This window comes from Thunnus thynnus, chromosome 6, assembly GCF_963924715.1.
Source record: "Thunnus thynnus chromosome 6, fThuThy2.1, whole genome shotgun sequence".
Classification (NCBI taxonomy): Eukaryota; Metazoa; Chordata; class Actinopteri; order Scombriformes; family Scombridae; genus Thunnus; species Thunnus thynnus.
Window position 1 is genome coordinate 16,785,723 of NC_089522.1, and position 26,927 is coordinate 16,812,649.

Below are 26,927 nucleotides of genomic sequence, written 5' to 3' on the forward strand. Positions count from 1 at the left end.
TCAAACCGTGCTCGACTACTTCTTTATTCTTAAGCAATACTCAGAAATAAACTTTCATAAGTGATCAAGACCTGTGCGTTCTAAATCTCACTAAATCACATGGCAATATCACTGCTGTTTGTTAAAACTTTATGTGCACTCTTCACTGCTTTCTAGCAAGTGGGCCACTGGTTTCAAATTTCAGCGTGTTGTTTTGACAAATATCCCATTTCCTTTTAGTGGGAATTTTATTTTTCTGGTGAGCAGGTGGGTCGCTGTGACATAGTTCTGTTTGATGAGATAGTTCACTGCACTTGACCCATTTCACTTTTCAGTAGCACCTCTATGTAGCAAAGCACTCATTAAGAAGACTTATTCCCGTAATGGTAATTAGAATAGGCTACATAACTCAAGAGTGACCTAGGATGCAAGATTAATGTGACACTCATCTGAGGGAGGACTGCATTGTGTGTGTCTGTGTGTGTGGGTGATGATGTGGGTCTATGTATGTGTATTTGGTAGAAGAAGCAACACTGCATCTCTTCTCTCTCTCCTTCATCTAAGTCTGGCTCACTCCTGGTTTGCGGAGAGGACTCAAGTAGTCAAAAAAACACCATAACAGGTCTCTTCCCTTCTTCGCCTCTCTCCCTTGCTCTTCTCTATTGCTCCATTTGTTTATGCTAGAGTGACTGTGTGTCAGCAGGTTGTCAATACTGTCTGTAAGAGACTCTAATGAATAGGCCTGTTATTGGACTAGTGGGAAGGCAACCCATTGTGTCTGTGAGTGCATCTGCGTGTGTGCGTGGCCCATCAGTGTGTGTAGCACTGCAGAGCAGAGGGAGGTGGAGGTGTCTCTCCCTCTGACTCCCACTGCTTCATTGGCCTCACTGCAGTGCCCTCTGTCAAAGACCATTCATTAAAAGTTCAGCCCAGAAGGGCACATGAGTACGCATTTTGGGAATTCAGTGTGATGAGGTCTTTTTTCATTCAAAAACACACAGAGAATGTAAACATGATGCTGTTTTTCAGCACATGCATACGCTTGAGTAAAATGTACAGTTCACCCGACACACACCAGTGCCGGCACCTGCCACCCCCATCAGCCTGGTTCTGTTGCTCTGTGAAGCACAAAAATGCACCTGTGCGTGATTATGGTGTCACATTAGTGCATTCACCAAGGCAGCCTGGCTGACTACTTACTGGGAATCCTGGGGCTACAAGACACCTGGGAGTTGAAGCCTGGAAAATGTTCTGTATGCTTCAACAGTCACTCTGATCACAAAGTGGAAAGAAGCACAGATGATTCTTCACACAGCAGCTCTCTAGTGTTTGCAAAGCGGCACTGTTGCCTTAATTGTGTAGAATATTTATTGTCATCTACTTTCCTCATGTCTCTGCAGTACTTTAACTCTACACTTTTACTCCAATTCTGATATCTCTTATTGATATCTCAATTGTCTGGTTGCTTTTTGTTTTGATTAATCTTCATGTATTGTGATATAGATTTTCTGTGAATTTGGATCTCAGAAAAAGAAAGGAATTGAACTAAATTTCCCAAATGTATTTGCATGACATAGCACAGGTGTATGCACAGGTGTTGGATTCTCTTGTGTCAAACATTTGCCCCGATGATGTTCTAGAGACCAGAAGCTTGGCTTTATTATTAAATGCTTGCATAGCCCTTAAGTGTCCACAGCCTCCTTGTCTTCTTCTTGCCATAACAGAAAGTCACTTAAGAGAGCTGCAATAATAGACAGAGCAGTGACATAACTGTGTTTTAAGGCTGATTTTATCCTCACTGCTTGCTTGCTATTGATTCTGAGATGCATTGCTGATTCTGTTTGTACACACTAGTATTGGTACTGATTCTGTAAATGAAATTTGGGAACCCAAATATAAACCAGAGACCAACAGTATATACTGACGTAATCTGATTTAGTATTGTACATCTCGTACTAGTGCAGGCGCACTATAAAGATATGAAAAAATATAGGCCTGTCAGCTAGCTTCAAAGCATATATGCTTAGCATATTTTTAAAGTTTCACATTGCATTTTATGTGTTTTCCTTAAATGCAACAATCTGCTGCTGCAATGTTTGAAAGCAGAAGATTGTTATCCCCCGTACGCATCAGATATGAAAATATGAGAGGTACACGTTCTATCAGTTTGATCCAGCCCTTGTGTTTCACTTTACCAATCAAGCTCATCAAAGGAAAAAGGTCAAACTGTTTTATTGATCTATTAATGTGATAATTCAGTAACAGTGAACTAGAAGGTGCATGAATAACAATTTCTCAAACAGCAGCCAAGCATAAAACGGTTGAGCAAAGCTAACGTTTGGCGGCGATAGATGTTGCATTAATCATGCCTGCTCTATTTCTGTGTGCTCAGAAGAGATGAGGGGAAGAAGAGGAGGGGGAGAAAGACAGAAAATGCAGACAGATAAAATGGAGTGAAAAGTGTCCTCATGAAAGAGAATTAGCTCCATCCAGCTCTGGAGGGAAGAGGAAATTCCTCTGAGTGCTGTTGAGATAGGGTTTCACACAAAGACCAAAAGAGAAATCAATTCTCCTTGAGATGTAGCAAGGTCAATTCATGGGGGGCATGGCTAGAGAGGAGGAAGCTAAAGGGGAGGAGGAGGAGGAAGTTGATGAAGCAACCAAAGAATGGGAGAGTGCGATTGAGCGAATAGTGTAGGAGGAGAGAGGCTTAAGGGAGCACTGAAAGGATAAATGCAGAGCGGAAATGAGCAAACAGCGAAATGAGAAAGACTGGAGATGGGATTAGATGACAGTTTTTCAGTTAAAACTGGCCTACGGGGAGAAATGGATGCTTCCTTCCAACAACATACATAGAGCCTTGGTTTCTCTGTATCATCTGACTCATGCAATCTGGGAATGTGAGCTATATATCTGACACACTATTGGGAATGTTATCCTAAAGCCCTAAATGAACTTCTCTCATGGCCACAAGGACATCTCCTCGATCGGTGACCTCATCCATCCAAACAGCTCTCATTTTACTTCCACAGGGATAGCCAGGCACACACAGACTGAATGAATAGTACTTGCTTTTGCTTCCAAGAAGACTTGAGCAATAGCTTTTAATCCTTAATGTTACATGAACAGCTCAAAATAGCTTAAATCTCCACCCCAACGCCTTCCCCCTGCCAACTAAATCTGTTCCAGTGTGTTTTAATGGTGTGTATAATGGCTGACGGTATGCGGAAAGGCCTGGTGATAAAAAGGTGGCAGCAGGTTGAGCTCAGCCCTGCCCTCTGTGGTATCTTGCTCATTGACAGCTACTGTAGCTACAACTAGCATAAGGGTTCTTTGGAAAAGGTTTAGTTCAAGGTTGGATGAGAACTGGGGAAGCCTCGCTAGTAGGTAGTTATAGGATTCGCGTGGCACAGGGCTTAATGCTGGCGTCTGGTATGCACACCTGTCTCCACACAAGTTCTTCCCTGAACAAGCAGCCCTTCCCCTCAGAGAGAGAGAGAGAGAAAGAAAGAGGAGGAGGAGGAGACGGGGCTTTGCCAGGACCTGCATCGCAGCTCCCTTCCCCTGCCTAGGGGGAGCGTGGGGGAGCTGAAAAGGAGGATCAGGAGGGTGAAGTGCCAGAGGTGTGGATTAGAAGGCTGTAAGGGACGCAGGGGTAATGTGGTATCTGAGGTCATCCACTTACAGTATGTTACTATGTTTATTTACCTCATTGCTGGTATTTGTCACATGCATTGACTTTATATAAATATGGACGTCATGACAGCTTCCCAAAAGTGAAGCCAAGATATCTCAATCACCCCCTGGTGGCTGGCTGCATTATAGGCCTCCCCCATTTTAGCAGATGGGACATGAGCTAAACTAAAAAATCAAATTATATGTCAAATAAATTTTTCCCAAAGATGGTTTCTGTTATTTTAGGTAGCTCTTATCATGCTGACGATGTAAAAGTGTGTGTGACGTCATGATCGACAGCTGTGACAGTGGCTCTCAAACCTTCATCAGACAGTGGGACGGCTGAGAGGGCATGTCCCGTGGGTCGTCATCCCGCCGTCCAACTCTACTATGGAGACTCTGGCTCTAAATGACATCACACAAGCAACATGGCAGCTCCCGGAAAGGTGATATTTTGGCTTCACTTTTGCATAGCGGTAGGAAGTGGAGATGCGTCGTCCATCTTTACAGTCTATACAGTCAATGTTTACATGCTGTATTTTAGGCTCTTAGTTTCCTTTGAAGGTAGCTGTTATGAAAGATATACATTTAGTGGAAAGGCGTTTGTGTTTACATAAATATCCAAGTGGAGATCTTTGAAGGAAGTGTAGAGATTGTAGCCTGGACTGTCAGTTTCATGTAATGCAGTAGCATTCTCTTTTTTATGGGATACATAAAAATGGGAAACATAATAGATAAACTCCTGCTTATATGTCTAACACAGCTCTCAGCTAACACTGAAACTGAGACAGTGGCTGTTAATGTAGTTCAAAAGAGCACTGATGAAATGTAACAAATGGGAGGCAGAAAGGAAAGATGGAAACAAGCATTTCCATAAAATTAGCATAGTCAGGATCGGTGCAATTGGCCCGATGAGACAAGAATAACAGCATAAACATAAGCGACTTCACATTGCATTCTTCACGTCTGAATAATGTTGTTTAATGTTTGGGCTTGTAATGGGTTTGCTTATTAATTTAGCATCAGGGGTTTGACAGCGTGTCAGAGCACACGCCAGCCCATGTACATTGTAACAGCAGTATTTCTGCCTCTATCCTAATTTTCTCATTTGGACCTATGATGGTTTGTGTAAATGTGAGAGATTGTATTTACAGTAGCACCGTAGATGGTTTTTGTCTCTGTGCTGGGCCAATAATCACCAGCTAGCCACTGCCACAAATCTTCATTAGAGGATTAGCCAGCTGGGAGACAGCTTGTGTTCTTTTGCTTTTATTGGAGGCCCTGCGTCCAGCGCTTTCAGCCTCAGTGTCTCCCCTTCCTGTCTCCTCTACTTAAACCGGTGAACATGGCTGCAGCTTACCTGAGAATCACGCAAACACATAACATGTGTGCATATACATACACTCTTTCTATGTGACTTTTATTTGTCTCAGTCTTTGCCCTCCGCTTTCTATCTCATTCTATGTCTGTCTTTCTCCCCCATATGCTCAAGCCCACATGTACATAATGTTCACACATCCTGTCAGTTTGTTCCCGTGAGGTGCATCAGCTGCCCGGTGGGCACTCATACTCAAGACAGAACAAATTAAGGTCACAGCAGGGAGAGCCGAGCCAGCAAAGGACAATGCGAGCTGCCAAATGTGTATGTGTGTGTGTGCGTGCGTATATTTTTTTGTCTCTTACGACCTCTAAACACTGGCATGACTCCAGAGAGAGCCATTGTCAAATGGCTCCTGTCCCACGCAAAGGAAAGCTGACCCTCATTGCACCATTTTGCAGGATAAAAGGTGCCATCCCCCCCTTTGAATTCGGGCTAGAAAACAGAGTGATGAATGCTCTTTTGAAGGCTCTTTGATATCACCTGATGAAGACTGCAGGATTAGATTCCCTCTTGTGCCTGCCGGGAGTGTTGTGACTCATCTATGGCTGTTGTTGGCCCATCAATGCTGCTCTGATACCTGAGGATTCCTTTTCAGACACTTCAGTGGTGGGCATGCACAGCAGCCACGGACACTTGGTTGGAGCACAATGATGTCTGTTTTACAATTTTCTTGCACCAAAAATAAAGAAAGAAGAAACATATGACACAAATTTCTATACAGTTCTTGGACTTAAGTCCAATTGTTGCTTTTTTCAGAAATATTGGATATATACCGGTAGTTTTACCTCTTTCAGCTCTAAACAGTTATTTAAAACCACCAGAAGTTTACCAGAGAAATATCTCTGGTGAAACTACTAAAAACTCATAGACGTCTGAAAATGTGCTTTTCTCTGAGGAGTCACAAGTGAAAAAGTTTGGGAAACAATGGTTTAATCTTGTATTTTATAAGCTTATCATCTAAACCTGAGAAGTAATTAGCTGTCAAATAAAAGTGATTGAGTAGAAGTATAAAGTAGCATAAAATAGAAAGAACAAATTGTTCAAAATTATACTGACGTACAGAACTAAATAACTAAGTAAATCTTACCTTCCACCACTGGATGGATGGATGGACGGATGGATGGATGGATGGATGAATGGGAGGGTGGATGGGTACTGGCTGGTCCCAGTGGGGTCCAGAAGTTCCAGAGGGCTCGTCTCTGCCAGCCCGAGCCCCAGACCTCCCCTCAAGGGCAGTATCGTATTCTGCCTGACAGTGCGCGCCTGTGTAATCCATAGCTGCAGGGAGGGTGACCTTCACAGCAGGCAGCCTCACAGCAGGCTGCGACACAGGCACTCAGGGAAGAGGACAGGCCAGGCAAAAAGTGTGCTGGCGGCAGGACACGGCAGATCTTAGATTACCCTTTCATATTACACTCTCTACATGTAGTTGCTCTCTTTCTTGTTCATCAACAGTATGATGAATATTAAAGTGTCTTTTTCCAAAAGGTTACATTTTAATTTCAAAAAGAAAAAAAAACATCAATGAATTGGATTTTACTTGTTTTCTATACTTTGAAAAGTCTTCCATATCCATCATCTTATAAGTGTCACAGGTTCTAATGGCGTATACATCAATCTTGACTGAAAGTTGTGTTGAAAAGAAGCTTGTCACCATCCAATCAATGTTAAAACAGCTTCCTGCAGTTTGAATTGTGTCTTGGGGAACAATGCTATTTATAATTTAACATCTGCTGTGCATCCAGTGCACCCTGCTGCCTGAATAAAGGTAAAAGTGCCAGAAAAAGTTATTGACAGTTATGTGAGGAGATGACGCAGCCAAATAAGTCCTTGCTCATGAATGATGCATGTCCCCATCGGCCCTGATGGAGAAAGAGAGCGAAGCTGGATGACAGCTGGGTTGCTGTGTGTGCATGGTGCAGAACAAGGTGAGACTCTTCATGGTACAGCCCAGCTCTCTCTCTAACTCTCCCTCTCTATCTCTTTTTATCGCCATCCCTTTTTCTCACTCACTCACTCACTCACTCACAAATGTACACAAAATCAAGAGTTCTAAGCAGAGCTGTTACTCTCTACAAGTCTCCCCTGAGCCTTTATAGCCACACAGTGACCTTAAAAATGGTCTGCTCTAATGCTCTCTGTGTCCTCATGCCTTTGTTCCATTCTCTTGTCCCCTTGTTCTGTCATTCTTTGACTCCCTCTCTCTTTCTCCTGCTCCCTTTTAGCGTTGCCCTCTCACTGAGCCCCTCTATTTTCGTCAGAAACAATCACTGTATTTTCCATCTCACTGCCCTGCGCTGCCGCAGTCTGATACTCTGATAGCAGGACTGAGGGAACGCGATGAGAGTAAGGGGGCGGGCGTGGGACTTGTGCAACACGCAGGGCAGAAACAGGAAAGGCTACATAATGGTTTGTTGTCGTCATCACCATAGCGTCACATCTGTCTGTCCTTTTAGCAGCAGTGGAGCAGCAGCTAGCCCACGAACACACACTGCATCACCAAGACACTCCCTTACAGTGTCAGTGTGGCCTCACAGACACATGCACGGCGACATGTACAAGCATGCAAACTGCATAATGCATATGGCATCATCGCTATTGAGTAGAGACGCTTAGAGTTGCCGCCACAGTGCCTTTGGTTATTTTGCTACGCATGCCATGCATACCCAGACTAAGAACGTATATTTTTATCCAAGACATGAGCAAATCTTTAATTCAGATGCCATAGCTGTATAATGCTGTGGTGTCTAGAGTCCCTCCAGGAACTACAATTTCAGCCTGATGTGCATGACATATTACCACAGTACACATTAGTAGCACCTGGGAGTGAAATGGAAATGAAGGCTGAAGGACTCGGTTTGTTTCTGTGGCTGTTTGTATGGTTGCAGATACAAACCAGTCTACCAGCTCATCCTCTTTGTCTCCTACTTTGGACACATCCTTACACACACATACAGTATACATATGTCAACATTGGCCTTAGGGGCTGCATCAATATTCATTGAAACTGAAACTCTGACGTGTCCCATTTGCTTGGTCTGAGACAGGGTATTACTTGGAGGATAATTGCTGGTGATAAACTACCTCTTCAGACCCGGCTACATTGATTTGGACAGAAGGTTTGTGTAAGGGAAAGCAACAGTGATAGATCTGAACACTTTACGAATGGACTCAGCACAAGCATTTGAATAAAACATTGTGCATGGGAACAACATTGTTGGGAAAAGCCATTAAGTCACAGATTAGTAGCAAGTGGATAATGCAGTCAGTCAGTGTGTAAAGCTGTGTAGCCCTGCGCCAGTCAAACAAACACATCAATCTGACTAACAGTGTGTGTCAACATGCACCATGATTACCATGCTAATCCCAGAGCAACACACAGGAGACCATTACAGTCAGACAAGCAGACTCAACCATTGTCTCAACTCAAATGTTGAATTCATTTTCATCCAAACTAATATTCTCTATTTTACAGGCCATTGGTGAAATGATGTTTTTGACAATCAGCAAAATGTAAATGGGTACCAAAGCTCCTGTTGTGCTTTGCTATCACATACAAACAATGCGTCTCAGCAGTTGCTATTCTGGCAACAATTTTATAGCACTTCAGCAGTAATGTCATGTAAATGTGTTGTGAGTGTTAGAGATTTCATGGTGTGTTAGTGGAGCAGGGAGTGCCTGGAGGGTAAAGAGAAGGACTATGATGTTTATATGTGTGCAGGGGTACATAGTGTTTAGATGTTCTGCACTTTTGGTCCTGAGTCTAGACCCCATTACATTTTTTTTGTATCGGGATAGGTGATGGTTATATTGGATGCAAATATGAAGGTGGGAAAAAGAGAAAATGGTGGTGGGCTGGGGGTTATCCTGAGGATGTTTGCATGAAGATGCCAATTTAGCAATGCGCTTCTATAACTTGGGGGCTCAATGATGGAGAGTAAAAAAGTATCAAAATTGATGCAATAGAATATTGTTTTTTTTTCAATGCATTCTTCTTCCTTGTCAAAACCTGGAGCCTATATTCACCCAAAATGCAACTTGACCACTGATAGTCAGAGATTTGAGTGTGTTAGGTCATGCTAGTAGTGGCTAACGTATTTCTGGTAATCTCACTTCTTTTCTCACATCTAAATCAACATCCCCAGATTTTTTTCATTTTTAAAGTAGTTGTAGTTACGTCACTTGCGGCTAATGACTTTGCACATAAAAGACTTCATACAACTTTTTTCACATATGCAGTAGTACTCCCCAAGACCTATAAACAGATTCTGATGGGTACAATCTGCGCACTTTAATGTGAAATGACAGTGTGTCCATAGAATAATGTGGCAACCTGGATTTTATACAGTACCAGAATTGCAGACGTGTTTTAGTGCAAGCTCGGTGTACTTAATGGAGGATATGGCTGTGCCTTTTTGCATTCTTGTGAGAGACAGAAAGCAGTATGCACTGCCTTGGTATTTCTCCAGTTTTTGTGCCCAGGTTTAAATTAAAGTAGTGATGGAATTTGATGGGAAAAGACTTACTTCTTGTGTACTGTCTATAAAGCAAGGTGTTATCAACCAGTTGTGGCATAATGCACTTTGTGCATTGTCGTTTCTAATATGAAAACCCCTTTACTCCCACATATTTTATTCCACTGCATGACACTACATTACATTCAAATGAATCCTGATAAGATATTAAAAAACAAAAAAACAAAAAAAAAACAACTTCATACAGCAAGGGTATCTGGACAGTTCATACAGAAATTCTGATTGTTGTAGGACAAACAGTAGCAAATTTAATCTAATGAGTCAGGACTAATTGTGGCATGTTGACACTACTGAGAGTTCCCTTTTGCAATGTTGTGCAGATTTTGGATATGAGTACTTCTATGCTTGACATCTTTCATTGTCACCTGGTCTCCTTAGGATTGAAAATGTGCTGGTGCTGCACATCCCAGTCACACACACACAAACACACACACATACACACACATACACACACACACACACACACACACACACAAACACACGCACACTCACTCACCATGGTACCATTGGGCTGTCCTCCAATATTAATACACAAGGCTGACGATGCTGTGGGATTGCATTCATGTCACACTGTCACAGCGGAGCAGGGGAGAACAGAGAGGGGAATCAAGGGAGAGAGGAAGCGGGGCTAATTTTGGATGCGTGGCATGTGGAGTTAGGATAACCATCTTTTCTGCAGCTCTTCACCACCACCCTGTTTGTTCAATTACCATTTACTGCAGAGAAAGAGAGGGACACAGAGAAAGAGAGGAAGAGGGAGAGAGAGAGAGAGAAGGAGAGAGGCAACAGAGAAAAAGAAGAGCAGAGAGTAAGCAAGGGCGACGGAGGGAGAGGAGGGGGGGAGAAGGGGGGGGGGGGGGGGGGGTGCTCAGTGATGCAGGGGATGAGGAAGTGGATGTGAAAGAGTTGGAGAGAATAGAGTGAGTACGAAATCAGAGGGGGAGACAGTAAAAGCAAAAACATTCTGTTCACAGAGGTAGGGAGAGAGCAAAGACAGGGGTGAGATGTGGGGTGAGATGTGGTGCAGAGCAGACAAGAGGAAGAAGAGCAAACACGCCGTCACATAAACATGTCAGATGTAGTGTCATGTCCTTACAGTACATGACATGCTGTGCTTCAAAATACAAGCAGTACGTACAACACAATCTCGTCTGCTTTGCTTAACCTTGCACGTTAATAAACATAAAATCTCTACAGCATCATTTTCTTGTATAACAGCTCTGTACATACAGGGCTTCTGTTATGAGACGCTGCCACTGTTTTTGCTTTGATAAGTGTCATGGGCTGTGAGTGTAGCTTTAAAAAAAACCCTTATTCAAACAGACTATTCCCAGCTGTCTGCATGGGGTCCCAACCATGCCAAATTGAGATATACAGAGATGTAGCTCAATCCACCAGCTCCTCTCATCAATTCTCCCCCTCTTTTCTGCATCCCCCCCTTTTTTAAATCCTAATCCCCCCCTCCCTATCTTTCTTCAACTTCCCCCCTCCCCTACAGTCTCTCACTCTCTCTCTCTCTTGCTGGCTGGCAGTGGCTCCAGTATACAGAGCAATTACAGAGATGATATCCACTGTCAGTCATCGGCTCACAGATGAAGCCGGGCCTCTTTAACATGCTAATGGAACGCCAGATTCAATCAGGCCTTTGTATGGCAGAGGGGAGGGCAGTGCTGCTCATTAAAAAATAAATCATAATAACAATGAGGCCCCAGCCGCAAAGGCAAGCAGCACCTAAGCTACGGCGTTGAACTCTATCTTCCTCTCTGCTCTCTCTGAAAACACTCCTGATCCGTCGTCCGTCTTTTCTACCCTTCCTGCTTTTTCCGTCTGATCTTAAGATACACCAAGCCGCTGACGAGCAGTGCTGGTGGTGTGGGGGTTTATGTCAGTGAGGAGGAGGAGGAGGAGGAGGAGGAGGAGGAGGTGGAGGTGGAAATCAGGCAGGGTGCGTGAGAGTACAGCTTCCTAAATCATCCGACAAACAAAAAGAGATTATGTCAAGTCAGCACTCTGTCCTCTCCACGTGTCTCAATCCTCACTCTGTTCTCACTGCCCAATGAGGTTTCTGGCATACATGCACACACGCACACACACACACAAACACACACACACACACACACACACACACACACACACACACACACACACATCGTCTACATGGCTAATTTGTTTTCTTTCACTTCACCAGTTGGAGCACAAGGTCATCTCCAGGTCTTACATAAGGTCAAAACCACAAAAACAATTTGAGGATTTAATAGCAGGAACTGTTATTTGTTCACCCACTGAGACACACAAAAATACTATATTTACTGCGTGCCTGTAAGCACTTTATCAGAGGGCTCAGAGGTTGCCAGTTGCTCAAGGTTAAGTTTGATGTCTTGTTTAAAAGAGCACTTGAGCAATTTAGCATTGCACTTTCATAAAGCTGGGGGAAATGGCAAGAGACCAATTAAATTAGTAGTTGGATATTTTGGGAAATAAACTAATTCATTTTCTTGACAAGAGTTATATGAGGTACTGCTGATATCACTTTCATATATGTATGGTTATGTATGACTACCACCAGCAGCTGCTTAGCTTAATGTAGTTTACCTAAACAATTCCTTGGCCAGGAGCAGTGGATTCTTGTCATAACTTTGAGGTTATGATAGACTTCAGGAAGTCCATTTTTGCACTTCAATTTTTGTATAGATTAAACAAATGAGCTATTACATGTTAAATGAGCTGTAGAAGTGCTAGTTGGTGGACTTTGTCACACTTGACAAAGCCAGGTTAACTGTTTACAACCTTTGTGCTAAGCTAAGCTAACTGGCTACTGGTGGTATCTTATTATTTTTTTATTATTTTTATTATTATTTACCATACACACATGAATGTGGTATCAATCTTCTCATCTAACTCTAAGCAAGAAAGCAAAGCATGTCCCAAAACTATTCCTTTTAAAAAATAATTGTCAAAACTGATGTAGGAGAGGTACCCTGACTTTTAGTTCCTAGCTACACTGCCGATAATGCAACTCAATCTTTTTTTTTTTAGACCTCTGATCTGGTAAATCCCACATCTTTAAAACTTCACACTTCCAGTCTGTAATGTGGAATGTCTGTTAAGTTTATATTCTCCAAACCCAAGATGAGGTAAACATAGCTCCCTCCAAAGCCACAGAAAACATTTACAACTGTTTTCCCAGGCTGAGAAGTACTTTGTGACTCTCCAGTTGTGGCCCAGTGTTGCCCACCACTGTATCCCTGCTACTGTGGTTGTAAATTATATTGTGAGTGAACACTTCTGTGACCATGCCCACAGTGTGTGCTTATAAGGTGCCCTTATACCTCAAGATGAAATGAATCCATTTTCGACCACAGGACAGAATATTTGCCTCAGCTATGTTTTGCTTCACGCGTGTGAATCTCTGATGTAATTCAGCTGTCACATTTAACAAGCATATTGCACCACATTCAGTGTCTGATAACCTCATTACTCTCATTACCATGCTGCTTTGGATAGATTTTCAAAAGCCCTGAGCTCCTTTCATCCATGGTACGCTTTGTTTAAGATCTCTCCATGGAGGTGTGATTCATGGATGCTCAGTTCCTCTTTATTCATCATACATCAACACTGGAGAATGTAAGTTTGTGTGTGTGCAAGCGTGTGTGTGTTTATGTCCACACGTCTATAGACCAGAGATTTATTACAGCCAAGATCAACCAGAGCTCACTGAATAATGCATCACCTGCTATCATGGAAAAATATGCTGAATACAACTCAGCTGAACTTGAAGGTGTGGGAGGTGGTATGAAGAAGCATAAAGCTTGCTCTTAACTTAGCTTCTACGTATGAGACGACAGAAGGAAAACATTACTCTCTACTTTGACAAATGAGCTCAGGTCTGGTTCAAGGAGGTTCCCTCTTTCATAAAATGCGCTATGCCAGGGGAATTAGCATCCATAGAGACACTTTCTTTGTTTGTGCTCCACTCCAAGTCTCAATTAGAATACGTTAGCACACAATTTCAGCCCAGCGTTTTAAATTTCAGATCTTGTTTTAACCTTTAAAACTTCTTGGTGGCTTGCCCTGTTTCCCTGAGCATGCATACCTCCCCAGCTGCCTGCAGTTCTTTACACAAGAGAGGTGATGGATGCTGATTTAAACAAAAGTGTCATTTGTGGTCACAGCAATGACAAGTGACATTACAGAGGAGACCCCCGTAGCACTTAAAGAGATTGAGGCTGTGGTTAGATTGCCCAGGGATGAACAGAGAGCAGCATGTTAGAGGACATGCTTGTTCGTTAGACTACTACATATTCATAGACAATACACTGCAGGCCGTCAACCACATAAAGTCTCCTCCCCCACTCTATTAGGCTGATAGCATATTGCCCTCTACCCTCCTTGGGGAATGGAAGTCAATGAAATGGACTGACAAACACTAGGACAAGGGTACATTATGGTTGGTGTTCTTCAAAGAGCAAAGGTATACATATATTTTTAAATCCCCACATCCCCCTTCCGCCAACCCATCATGCCTCCTCCTTTTCTCTTCCCTGAGGCCTGAGGGTCTAATCTAAGAGAGAATCTGGTGCCTTTGTTGCTCTCCTCCAAAGTATTCGGGTTGATCCACCTGTTTGTGGCTGAGTGATAGAATTCCATACCTGAGGGCACAGGTTTCTGGGAGGTGCATGGGAATAAAATCGCTGGCTATTGTTCCACCTGGGTGTGTGACCACCGCCTCGAACAAGAGAAGGGGAGGAGATGGGAGAGAAATGTGGGTTTGGTTGGGGGTGGGGTAGTGTGTGGGGGGACAGCGAACAAGTGAGAGCAGATTTGAACAGGCTCCAGGGTGGAAAACAACGGACAACAGAGGACAGGTGGAAAGAGGGGGAGAGGCAGGAAGGGTACATGTTCTGGTGTGCTGCCTTCTCAGACAAAAAATGTCACCTTGTTCTTGCTCTTTTAATTTCTCCTCCTTTTTCTGGTTTTCTCTCTCCATCTCTTTCTTCATCCCTCTGTTCCTATTGCAGTGCACTGATGTATGGACAGTGTATTTTTCTCCCCTTTCTACCAGTGCCATAAGTCTAATCTTGCTCCGCTGCAGCGGATCAAAGCAATGCTCCGGTTCTTCCTCTACAGCATTCCAACAGTCCATCCATCATTGACTTAGACATTGCCCACAGCCAGTGACATTCATACACATCTTCACTGGACAGCCCTGTGATCATCTTACAAACCTGACTGGCCCTCAGCCAAGGGAGGAGTATTTATTACAAAAGAAAAATACATAAAAAGACAGAACCTGAGAGAGAAAGAGAGCAGACAGTAGGGAATTTAAAAGAGGACAAGAGAGATGAAGGGAAGGAATATGGAATCTGCTGTGAAGCTGTTTGTCTTTTTAGCTGCTGGATGAAAGTCAGTTTATTCCCAGTTAAGGTGCGCTCACTGAAACCAGTTGCTGGGCTTTATACAACTGCCCAAAACTTGTATCTACATGCAATATGGGAATTTCTTTCTTTTTTTCTTCATTTCGTGTGTGTCTAGTTTTTTTCCCCTTGTAAGTGTGGACATACACAGACTATTAAAGCAATACTCCACTGAAAATCTTGCTTTTAAGTATCAATTACTTGTCATCTGTGGACATGAAAGGTGACATTGAAAAGATTATAGCTTGCTCCTCTGTGGGGGCCGGCAGCTTATGTAGTCAACTTGGATTCTCAGCAGTTACACCGGCTTCCAATGGTGGCCAAGAGTCATGGCAGAAAAAAGTGTCAAAATGTCCATAGAGACTTCTTAAACAACTCCAACAGCATAATCCATTTTCCATGGTCTATACATGCCAGTAGTCATAGCAAACTATAAACTTTTTAACCTTTTCAAGCCTAGAAGTGGTGAGTTTAACCTCAAAGGATATATTTTTGATGGCCTATTCCTTTAAGGATCCGGATTTATATTAGAATTAAGGTTACATAAAATAGGGTTAGCTTATGTAACTGTGAGGGTTAGTGTTAGTACTAAGGGTTGAAGTTAGGGACTGTAAGCCAGTGCCCTGACAAGGGTAACCACACAGGGGTGTGTGTGTTTGTGCATATTTGTGTGTTTATTTTGTGCTCTCATTGTGACCCTCTCTCTGTGTGTACACTGTGACAGTGCGGCATGCCCTGTCTCCACAGTCGGCCAGCATTGAGCGGCGCTGCGCTGTTCTCACTGTGTTCCCATCATCCTGGGCTGTCCCCTCCCATTAGCCCTGACAGCTATTTGTCTGTCATTACTGACCTCAAAACAGCACAAACACTCTCCGTCACCACACACACACACACACACGCATACGCACACGCACACGTACACGCACACACACACGCACACACACACATTCACATACACGCTACACTGGCTGAACCTTGCACTGCAAAATCATTTTGTGCTGGAGCTATAGTTCAAACATAATTATATGCTATGCTTTCATCACTCTAGGTGCCATAGAGATAAATATCACATTGGAATGCACTGAGACTGAGGCCAATTCAGACATATTTTCATTAAGTCTATTAATCCTGTCCTGAATGGGTTGGTGCAAGTTGCAACATGAAGCCCAGCGTACGGCTACTCTCCTGGAGCATCATCATTATTAGTGCTGTCATTGATTTAAGGTGGAACCAGAGACAAAGAGGATATCAGTCAAATGGGGGGAATAGAGCTGTATCATTTTACCGGCCCACCTTTATTGCCCTTGGATGAATAGTTATTACAGATCCCATGTAAAAAGAAAGGGTTTGTCTTTGCAAACCTGATCTCAGCGCTGCAACATATCTACAGTTTGAATCAGGAAAGTCGCAACCTACTCTAAAGAGATCAGCCCACTAGATCTGTGTGCATGCATGTGCATGTCAGTGTGTGATCGTGTCTCTGTGTTTGTACGTACACAATCCCTCAACCCACGAGTAACAAAAGCTAACAGCCTCCAAAAGTTCAGTCGCTGCCGGACCAGGAGCCAGCAGGAGATTTATCTGAAGGATTAAGGGGTGTGCATCTGCTTCTGTGTCTCACGTGCATTTGCCCTAGTGTGTGCTTGGAGACTGTATTGTGGAGTTCTGGGCTGACAGGTGAGGTAGGCAGGGGTATCAGAGGCAGGCTGTCTTCATCCTCATTTCATCCCATTATTTTTACATCATACCTCCTCCCTTTGCTCCCATCTTTCTTTTCACTGTCTCTCTTGGAATCCCCAGTCAGCTCCTCTGTGTCTACCAAAGAGGCAGACTGGCAATTAAATCCTCCCAGCCTTGATTCAGCTACTTAGCAGAGATCAAGGTAGGATCTTTGAGGGGGGGGGGGGGGGGGGGGGGTTGGGGCCTGCCACTGCCACTGTCATATTATCTCACTAGGGTGTCATTACCATCCACTATCATTACACACAATACTCCCCTTTCGAAGAGACTGAAGGTTTACCCTGCCTTAAATAAAGTAATTCTCTGCGTAGTGTGTGTATGAGTTTGTTTTTTAGGAGCTGATATGTGTTTTGTGTTATTTGCTATTTGCTGGTGTGTGTATGTTTGTTATGGACAGTGCTTAAAGTGGAAAAAAGTTATATATATTACAATATATATTACAATATTACATTCTGAATTTCGACAGTGAATAAAAGATACTGGGAGATATATTGCTGATGTTCACAACATACATTTATTTCATCAAGGGGACAATCATTTCAATTATTAGAGTAAAAACTAATTGACTACACACTAGCTTCAGTGTATGAAGTCATCAGGCTGGGATGTCCTCAGTTCCTTGTATTCCCGCAAAATCCCTGGATACTTTCTCTTCTCTCTACTTTTAGTGTGTCACACAAACGAAGCACCTCTGAATCACCATGCTCTACTGTATGTCCAGTTGTCCTTCAGGCTATCAACACTAGCTTTGGTGTGTGGTGCAATGAAGTCATCAGGCCTGCAATGAATGAATTCAGTGAGGATATCACATTAAATGGTAAATTAATTTAGCATCACCTGTCATGTATTGCCTTTTGGAATAATGAAACACATCAGCAAAGTTGACAAATACTCATTGCCAAATACAGAAGAGGTAAACAAAAAAGTAGCCTAAACAGAAATATTAAATCTTACTCTGAAAAAATATTCTGTATGCACTGAATATTATTAGACAATAGTGATGATATCCATCAGAAGTAAAATGTTGGGTAGGATTTGACTTCTGAAGCTCTGTTGTGCCATTGTCTGACTCTGTTCGTGTTCTCTTTGTGTCCCTTTGGAGCCAGGCCAACATTAGTGTAAGGTTAATGTAACATTACTTAGACTAGCCACCAACAGAGAAAAGCAGGCAGGCGAGAGCGGGAACTCGTCAACGTCATATAGTGACCCCTGGGTAATGCAGTTTATTTAGGGCCATTATGAATCGTCCAATGAACCTGATATGGAGAGGACAGAAAAGAATACCAGCAGCTTGTGATAAGTGCTGGTGTGCAAGAAAAAGTCACGCTAGCTACACCAAAGAGTAAAATGTAGAAGTGAGTACTGGCCCACTTTGAGCACTGGTTGTGGAAGGATGAAAGGGGGATGATGAACTCATTTGTCCTTTCACCTAAAAATGTAAACTATGCGTGTGAGACTTTAGAAGCTCTGATCCCTCATTGGAAGCTGTTTTAACTTTGCTTGACCTTCATTTGCTGCAGCATTTTTCATTCCAGTCACAGAGCAAAATACCACACGTGCTGCAGTCTGTACTTTACTTGTATCTTACAGTACAATGAAATTAGTAAAATTGCTGTTCTCCAAATTGGTAGGTTGGGTAAAATGTGAAAGACCTACAATTAGAGGGGAGGGTTTAACACTCTCCCTGATGCAGAAAAATGTACAGACACAAACATATTGTCTGTGCAGTTTGGCCACACTGACACTAACAAAAAACCAACAGAAACAAAGCCAGTATTGATCTGCAAGCTATTTAGTTAACCCATCATATTTCACTACTGGCACTGCACTGTAATAGGTTATTTGCAGTTTTGTGTGTGTGTGTGTTCATAAACATCTCTGCAGTGCATATATTTGGATTAAGGACTGAGACATGTTCTGACTAATACTTAGCACTGAGGTCTTGAGCAGCCACCACTGTATCATTTCACAGTAACTAAGCCCTCATAACCTATTTACACTACCTGATGTGCGCACAAGTGTGGATATTGTCAGAAAGACACACGCACACACATACCTTACATGCAACGTGAATGCAATCACAGAAGCCAACTAGCATTTGTGGCAATGAATCAAGTTTCAGCTTTCCCAGCTTTGCCTGCATAATCCTCCCATTAAAGCGTAGCATAACACCACCAGTTCCAGGCAGCAAATCAAACAGATCATTATCTCTATCCACCTACCTTGTGTGCATGTATTAACCCTCACAGGAAGCTAAAAATTAGCATACCATGATTAGAAAAGATGGTGGAGATAAAGTTTGGTAAGAGCATGCGGTTTTTATATTTAGTAATGATTTTCAGGCGCTAAAATAAGCATTTGGATTGGCTGCTTTGAAGTTTACAGAGGGGCTCAGCAGCACACTCTTGTGGTCACTTACAGTCAAACCAGCTCAGATTTTTGGTGGTTTTGCATTCTTGGCATCAAGGTGAGAAGCCTCACTGTGTTGCACTCTGTTTCTGATGAAGCGTATCACTACCTGTGAGTCACCTGCTGCAAGTCCATACTTCAATCCTAGTAGAGACTGAGGCTATCTGGAGGCAGGCTGCTGCTGCCACAGCTGCCTGTGAATGGAGCGTCCAGGAAGGTAAGCAGCTCAGGATACAGCCGCCAGACAAACACTCAGGGCTAATGGCCTGTGCAGCGCTCTGTTCTGCAGGATCTTCAGGTGACAGCTGAGGCATCAGGCTGATCCTGTGCCTAAAATGAATCTGAGATAGTGTGAGAATGAGGATATGTGGAGGCTAACTTAAAACAGATTCATCTGCTTTATGACGGACACAGGTATGAATCCAGAGAGACATGTGAGTCAGAGGAATGCAGCCTTTTGATAGGCCTGACTGAATAAACCTCTATATGTGTAAACTTGGGTCCACTGAAGTGTAATGTCGATTTTGTCTTTTGGAACACTGTGTGTTTGTGTGTGCATGCACATACTTGTCTCATTGATGTGTGTGTTCATGAATTTGTCTGTATCTGCTTACCTTAGTGTGTATGTGTGCTATTTTCTTTGTGCATTTGAGCAGGGCTTTTAGTCAGGCTTGTGATCCCGTCGATTGTGCTTGTGGTCAGGTGAAAGGGAGGCACAGTGTCCTGTTGGGAATGAGACTGGAAGGGAATACTGAATGGAACATGGCCAAATTTTCATTCTTTCTCTCTCCCTCTTGTGTCCTGTGTCTGCACTCTGTCATGCTGCTTCCACTGCTGAAATAAATTGGCTATTCCTGTAGGCCTGTGCACAGCTGTGTACAGCACAGAATACACACTGAGCTGATCATGAGGGAGGCAAGGAACAAATGAGAGTAAGAGATGGTAAGAGAAATGGAGACAGACAGACAGCTGGCCAGCCATCCGTCACATATTATAACCCATATGAAACAGAAGACCGGCAGGGACATAACAGCAAAATCCAACAGCATTGCCTGACTACAAATACTTTAATCATAATAAGCCAGTCATTTTAGGTCATGGAGATTCTCCTATTCAGTAGTTATGAAATAGTCTGGCAACCCCGGTTTGTATCTCTGCCATGAATTAGACATTGTGCAGACAGCCACCATCGTCTGAACTGTCAGACTGGGTCTGAGGAGCTGCTAATGGTGTTTCTACAGTGTTTATGTGGTGTATTCTGATGTGTGTGCATGTGAGAGAGAGAGAAAGTGAAAAAAGTGATTTGACGAGGGAGACTATGTTGGGGGTTATGTTGAGGAAGCTCCCAGTGCAGCCCCTGGTCTCTTTAAATCATCTCACTGACTCAGAGCTCTCTCAATAATGTATACATAAGCCGAGGGCAGGTTTTCTCAGGATTTAGAGCCAGCAGTTAGTTTGAAATCTCAATGTGCTGCACACATCAGGTCGATAAAGTAAATTATGAACGCTGCACACTTAATCACTAAAGCTGCTGCTTGGCACAAAACTTTGAGATGCCAAAAAATATTTCTTAGTTGTCGTTTCATCATATTAATCCCAGTCAGGGGCTGTATTATCAAATGTATTGAATCTTATCAGCATTTGTGTTGGTGATATTACAACATCAAACGTATCGGCAGCACTGGCTATAAATTGAGCGCAGTCCTGATGTCTCCCTCCCCTCTGGGCCATGTGGAGGACAGGTGCCCGCTTCACGGACCAGCAGAAAGGCAAGTTGGCAGTCTGACTGTTACCACCTCCTTCTCCCTGCCTCTGCTGCCAACAACTCTGGCACATCTGTGCCTGTCCAGCGTGCCTTGTGCCAGCTACCCTGCTCCCATTGTTCTCTCCTGAATGCACCCAACGCCCATGGGAAAGAAGGCTGAACACAGTGTGGCACAACCTACACAGCCTGTTAGATAATCTCAAGACATGAAAAGATTCTCTTAGCCTAGATTCTAGAAACAGCTTTTTGTCTTGCAGCATAGGCAAGGAAAACACCCGAAGGTGATTTCCATAAGATTCTTCCTCTATCAGATTTTGTTTCCAACGGCAGAGTTAGACATTCACTGGAGTGATCACAATCTCGCATGAGCATAATGCTGTTATATAATATTGATGAGATATGTTATAATATACAAAACAGTATATTTATTTTCATGTGAAAATAATCAAATCTCAAACTTTTAACATCATATTTTTACTTCATTTGATTGATTATGAGGTCCTCAATGAATCTGGGGTAGTTTCTGATTTGTTGAATTCACTATCATTAGGATGCTGCATCCTATCATGACTATTGCTTGAGATGGGAAAAAGAGACACAGGAAACACAGAACATATGAAAATCTTACACCGTCATATTGCTGTGATCCTCCATCTGTTATTTGCAATTTCCTTGTGTGTTATTTGGCTCCAGTCGTCAAAACCCCCCACACACGCACACACATGAAGTTAGGGACTTAAAATGTGTCCCGTGGAGAAATAGGATTGGGGAGCACTGATTCGTGTGTGTGTATGCATGTATGCACTTTGTGAGTGGGGGCATGGATGTGGCCAATAGCAGATTTATCAGGGCCGTGCAGGCTGGTGAATTATTCCAAACAGGAGAATCAGTCTCTCGCCTTTGATCTCTCTTCTGCTTGCTCTCTAATTTTAACCCTCCCTCTTTTCTCTCCCTACACTCTGTCTATACTGCACCAGTTTTAATGTTTAACTCATGTTCCTCAGTCTCTATGTGCATATAGCCTGTTTTGTCATTCTTCTGTCTCTGTTTCTTACTGTTATCTCTGTATGTGTAAGTATGGTGTAAGCATGAGTGTTTCGGGTAAGTGTGGGTGCTAAATCAAAATTCTGGCCAAAAATATTCTTCTTCTCAAGGTCCAAAATGCAAATTGGTCCCCACAAAGATAGAAGCATAAAAGCTCATGTGCACACACACATTAGCAGCAAGCCACTGGCTGCAGTACTAAGACCTGGCGGTGTCCTGCAGGTCATTTAAGAGCTCTGATTATGGCCCCTGTGAGCTTGGTAGGATTCCTGGTTTAATAACATCCAAATCACTGTCCAAGTCCCCTCAGCTCTTAGACTGCCCTGTCTGTCACTCTGTCTCACACAGACATATACAGCCTCCAAGAACCAGTAGGGAGAGCAGAGGGAGGGAATGGCAATACACAGAGCAAAGACACAGTTTTATCCTCACTTACTTCTATATGAATTAATTTGCTTTGGTTTTACTTGTGTCTGCAGCTGATTGTTATTTTTACTATTTATTGTCAATGATTTCTGTCGTTATTTTTTTCTATTTATCAGTTAGTCCATAAAATGTCAGAAAATACTGCCCATCTCAATTTCCTGAAGCCCAAGCCCAACCATGATGTAAAAGAGTGAAAGCAACACATCCTCACATTTGAGAAGCTGGAACCAGTGAATGCTTGACATTTTGCTTGTTAATGGATTATCAAAATAGTTGTCGGTTATGCATTCAGCACTAGTGTGTGCACAGTAGCAGTGTAGTATGAACACTGGCTCTGGTTTATTGTGTAATGTTGTTCTGTTATTACTCAACAGTTTTTTTGAGAATAGAAAGAGGTAGGACTTTTTATTTTATGTTATTTCGCACTTACGCACTACTGCACTTCTTTTAAAAGGCTGAATTTTACCGATTTTATACATTCTATGTATTCTATGTTTTAACTTAGTTTTTACTTATTATTATGATTATTATGATGATGATGATGATGATGATTATTATTATTATTATCATCATTATTATTATTATTATTATCATTATTATTATTATTATTATTATGTATTCTATTTTATGTGCCAGTGGGTTTTATCTTCCATCTTGTGTTACACATTGTGAAATACTTTCTGATCTTTCGCTTATCAAGTCTCAAATTAACACCACTGAAGTACGCATGCTATGTATCGTATTTAGTACACTTCATTTTATCTTATGTTTATTATGATTATGAAAAGGGTTTTATTTTCCATCTTATGTACATTTACATGTTTTTATATTCATTTTATATCTTTCTTGATGTGAAGTACTTGGTGCATGTAATTTCTTTTGTTGTAAAGCGCTTAGAGCTGCTTTTTCTTGTATGAAAGCTGCTATACAAATTAAATCATTATTATTATTATTATTATTATTATTATTATTATTATTATTATTATTATTATTATTATTATTATTATTATTATTAGTTCCAGTTCAAATGCAATTATCAATGTGTTCAGAAGAGCCTGGCGGGACCACATACAAGCATGCACTGCACACATACATACACATGCACAAAAACATGTGCAGGTCACACAGGAACACTCCTGCACCATACAGCAATTTGTTTGATTTACACTGTGAGAGGGTCCCCAAAGAGAAGTTTAAATTAATGGGATAATTATACACTGGGAGAAGAAAGCAGCCACACTTTGATATATGCACACACACACACATGCACACAATGTCCCTGATGGGACAGACTCTGTCTTTGCTCCAAGGACAACTGCTCCTATCTCTCCTGTCTGGTTCTCAGCTCCATTCACTTCCTCAGATTTCAGCTCCTCCTGCTGCAGAGACACATTCTGTTCCCCGGTCAGCCAATCTCTCTGTTTGTCTGCTTGCCAGAGGCTGGCTGACCCACTGCCAGTAACAGTCTCCATGTTCAAGTGCAGACTCACTGGGGAGCTGCAAACATCACTACTGTGCAACTTCAGCTAACACACACACACACACAAACACACACACTCACAAACCATTGCACAAAGAGCCACAGACACGAAAGCACGCCATGTATCAACATGCGGCATTGTGTCATGATAAATGCAGTCAAGAGGCAGTGTATTAGTCATGTTGTTAGTGGCGCAGCCCCAGAGGAGGAGCTGCCTTCATCAGTCATGGAGGTAGAGGTGGAGGAGAGAGCAGCTACAGGACCTCCCATCCTCTCTCATCACAACAAACAGCATCAAGGAGGAGCTCAGCTTAAAAGAGAAACTGAGGAAACTGTATGTTTGTACTACTGAGAAATTTGTGACTTTGTCTATTTAAAAAGAATGTGTGAAACAATACACAAAAACACACCGCTTTTTAGTTTATGTATAGAGAAGCAATGCAAATGTTTTTGCAGGATAAGGGAGAGTTAGAGAGTGCTGAGTCAGCCTGCGAGGACGATACAAGTGCAATCCACCAGCTGGAAAACCAACAAGCACAAGGCCACAAACTTATTTGTTATGCTGTCAGAATAGTTATGTTTGTGAGCATGTTTGTGCATTCATACACACAGCATGTTTACATGTTTATGGTTTGTTCAGTGGAAGAAACTTACATGCCTGACTGAGGCTGAAGTAATCATGCAGTCCTCTCCACCTCCAGGCCCACAGATGCGCAGCAGAAGGCAGCTGGGCTTCAGCTGAGACAGCACTTTCACTCTGTCTGACAAAGTCAAGCTCTCTCCCTCTCTCTCTCTCTTTCTCTCCCACTCTCTCTAATCCAAACTTTGGAGGCTGCATCTGCTAACACCGTATTCCTCCAATGCGGCAGCCATATTATTTCCTCTGATCACATTCAGTTGACATAAAGCTTGATGAAAATGCAGAGGTGTCAAATAATGCAAAAATTACCATGTGAAAGTGTGGAGGCAGGTAGAAACGAATTGCAGTAGGAAGCAGAGCGAGGGACAGCAAGTAACGGAGCAAGAGAGTAGCTTAGAGCAATCCCAAAAAGGAGAGCGGCAGAGCTTTAAGTCTCGGGGGAATTTGAAAGCCTCAGAAATCCAGTTGCGGATATTAAGAGGCTTAATCTAAGAGCTTGCTGAGGCTGAGTTTTGCTGTGTGGGCCCCATCACTATCATCCTTGACAGAGGTTAAAGAGGAGAAGAGGGGGGATAAGGAGGAGAGGAAGAGAAGGCAGATGGGAGCGATGACGAGAATAGGGAGCTGTGTATCATTATGACAGCCTTGCACACTTTTATAGGAGAATTAAACATTGACAAAGTGCACAGGTGTGTGTGTTTTGTGTGTGTGTGTGTGTGTATAAAGAGTATGTTCATAAGTGACTGCTTTTTTCAAGTCCTGTTAAAATCCACTTAAACAGCATGTTGGATACAGTCAAAGCCAGGGAGCATGTGTCGGACCTAAGTAGAGGAATCAGAGTGTATGATTCATTCATTCCATAATTAGATACATCCAAGTGATCCAACTCTTTCGCACGAGTCAAGATGACATAAAGCAACACACGCTGAGATGAAACTCATTATCATCAAGCTGCAGATGTCTCCTAGGAGAGGAGAGGAGAGGAGAGGAGAGGAGAGGAGAGGAGAGGAGAGGAGAGGAGAGGAGAGGAGAGGAGAGGAGAAGAGAAGAGGCTAGCAGGCAGGTGGTTAAGAGGAATCCCCACCGTCTCTGTGGCATTCTTTTCTCCTCCTTGGCATTCCTGCTTCATTTGATGTGAATGTTTTAGTATAATGAAAGGCTTCGGTGATGTAAATTCTACAAAGCCCTCAAAACTGTCAGTGTTAAAGTATTTGTGCACAATAGTGCTGCTGCACTTTGGCACTTCAATCTTGTCAACTTGTCAGGAAAACCCAAATGTCTGTCCACACCAGTCATTTAAGCGTCCTTAACAGTTCAAGCTGCTTTTTCTCACAAATTAGTGATTGCACGTTCCACCGGGGGGCCACATAGCTTTCTTCCATCCACAGAGAAATAATTGCTTTTGCAGTGCAATTATGGCTCATTGCTCTTATTGGAATATAGTGGCACATTCCAGGAAGCAACACCGCAAAATCTATAATAAGCTACACAATTTGTGTCTCTCATTTTAAATGTTATACTTTATCATAGTAGATTAAAAAACATTTATTGCCAGCATCTTATATGTATATATATATATATATGAGTTATAAGAGTATGTCTTGTATATTTATCAATTTTTTGTTGTTTTTTGTATGTAGGAGGCATAAACCGGGCCGGGGCGGCGGTGCCAACATTCTTGCGGACCCCCACGGTGATCCAGCCCCACCTGGACATGAAGCCCTTCCTGCAGTTCCCCATGGAGACCCCCCCTCCTCCGCACAGCATGAGCCTCTTCCACAACTTCAACACGGTGAGAGTTGACACAGACACAGACACACACACACACACACACACACACACACACACACACACACACACACACACACACACACACACACACACACTGCAGTCTTTCAACTCAACTACTGCCGTAAGGAAAACACACAAGAGGAAACTGTTTACTCCTCAAACTCTAGGAAGCTTTTACTGCCCACGTGTGTCTTAAAATGGTTGAAGTGCTGCTACAAATCAAAATGCTGTGTGTTAGACAGGACTCTCTGCAAGATAGTCATTTTGTTCCGATGACTGTATTATTTCATGTACATACATCAAAAACTACCAACTCCGTCCCATCCTTAGATCAAAGATCTAAGAATTAAAGAGCACTTCCAAGGCCATCCTTAGAGCCGTGTACTTCAAACACCACCGTTTGTTTGATGTGGTATATATTTTAACAGAGAGGGATCTTCCTGTTTCCCCAGGCCCTGACTAACATCTTATCATTTAGATTAGACCGTAGAGACATTTAGCATTTCACCAACTCAGCGTAATGTGCCGCCTGTTCCTCCAGACTCCATTAGGGAACGTCAACACATTTCTCATCAGCAATACGTAAAATTAGTGAACTTTGTATGTGCTTTATGTGGGGCAATGCTATTCCTGGACGAGGGTTACTCT

The 26,927-nt window shown here is 42.7% G+C and overlaps 1 protein-coding gene across 2 annotated transcripts in view; it reads left to right on the top strand.

The window, feature by feature from the left end:
* Nucleotides 1-26,927, top strand: part of znf385a (zinc finger protein 385A) — a 68,283-nt gene that overhangs the window by 10,799 nt on the left and 30,557 nt on the right. For both annotated transcript variants that reach the window (XM_067592189.1, XM_067592190.1), the window contains exon 2: nt 26,129-26,280. In XM_067592189.1, coding sequence (XP_067448290.1) covers nt 26,129-26,280 — 152 coding nt within the window. The remainder of the gene's footprint in view (nt 1-26,128; nt 26,281-26,927) is intronic.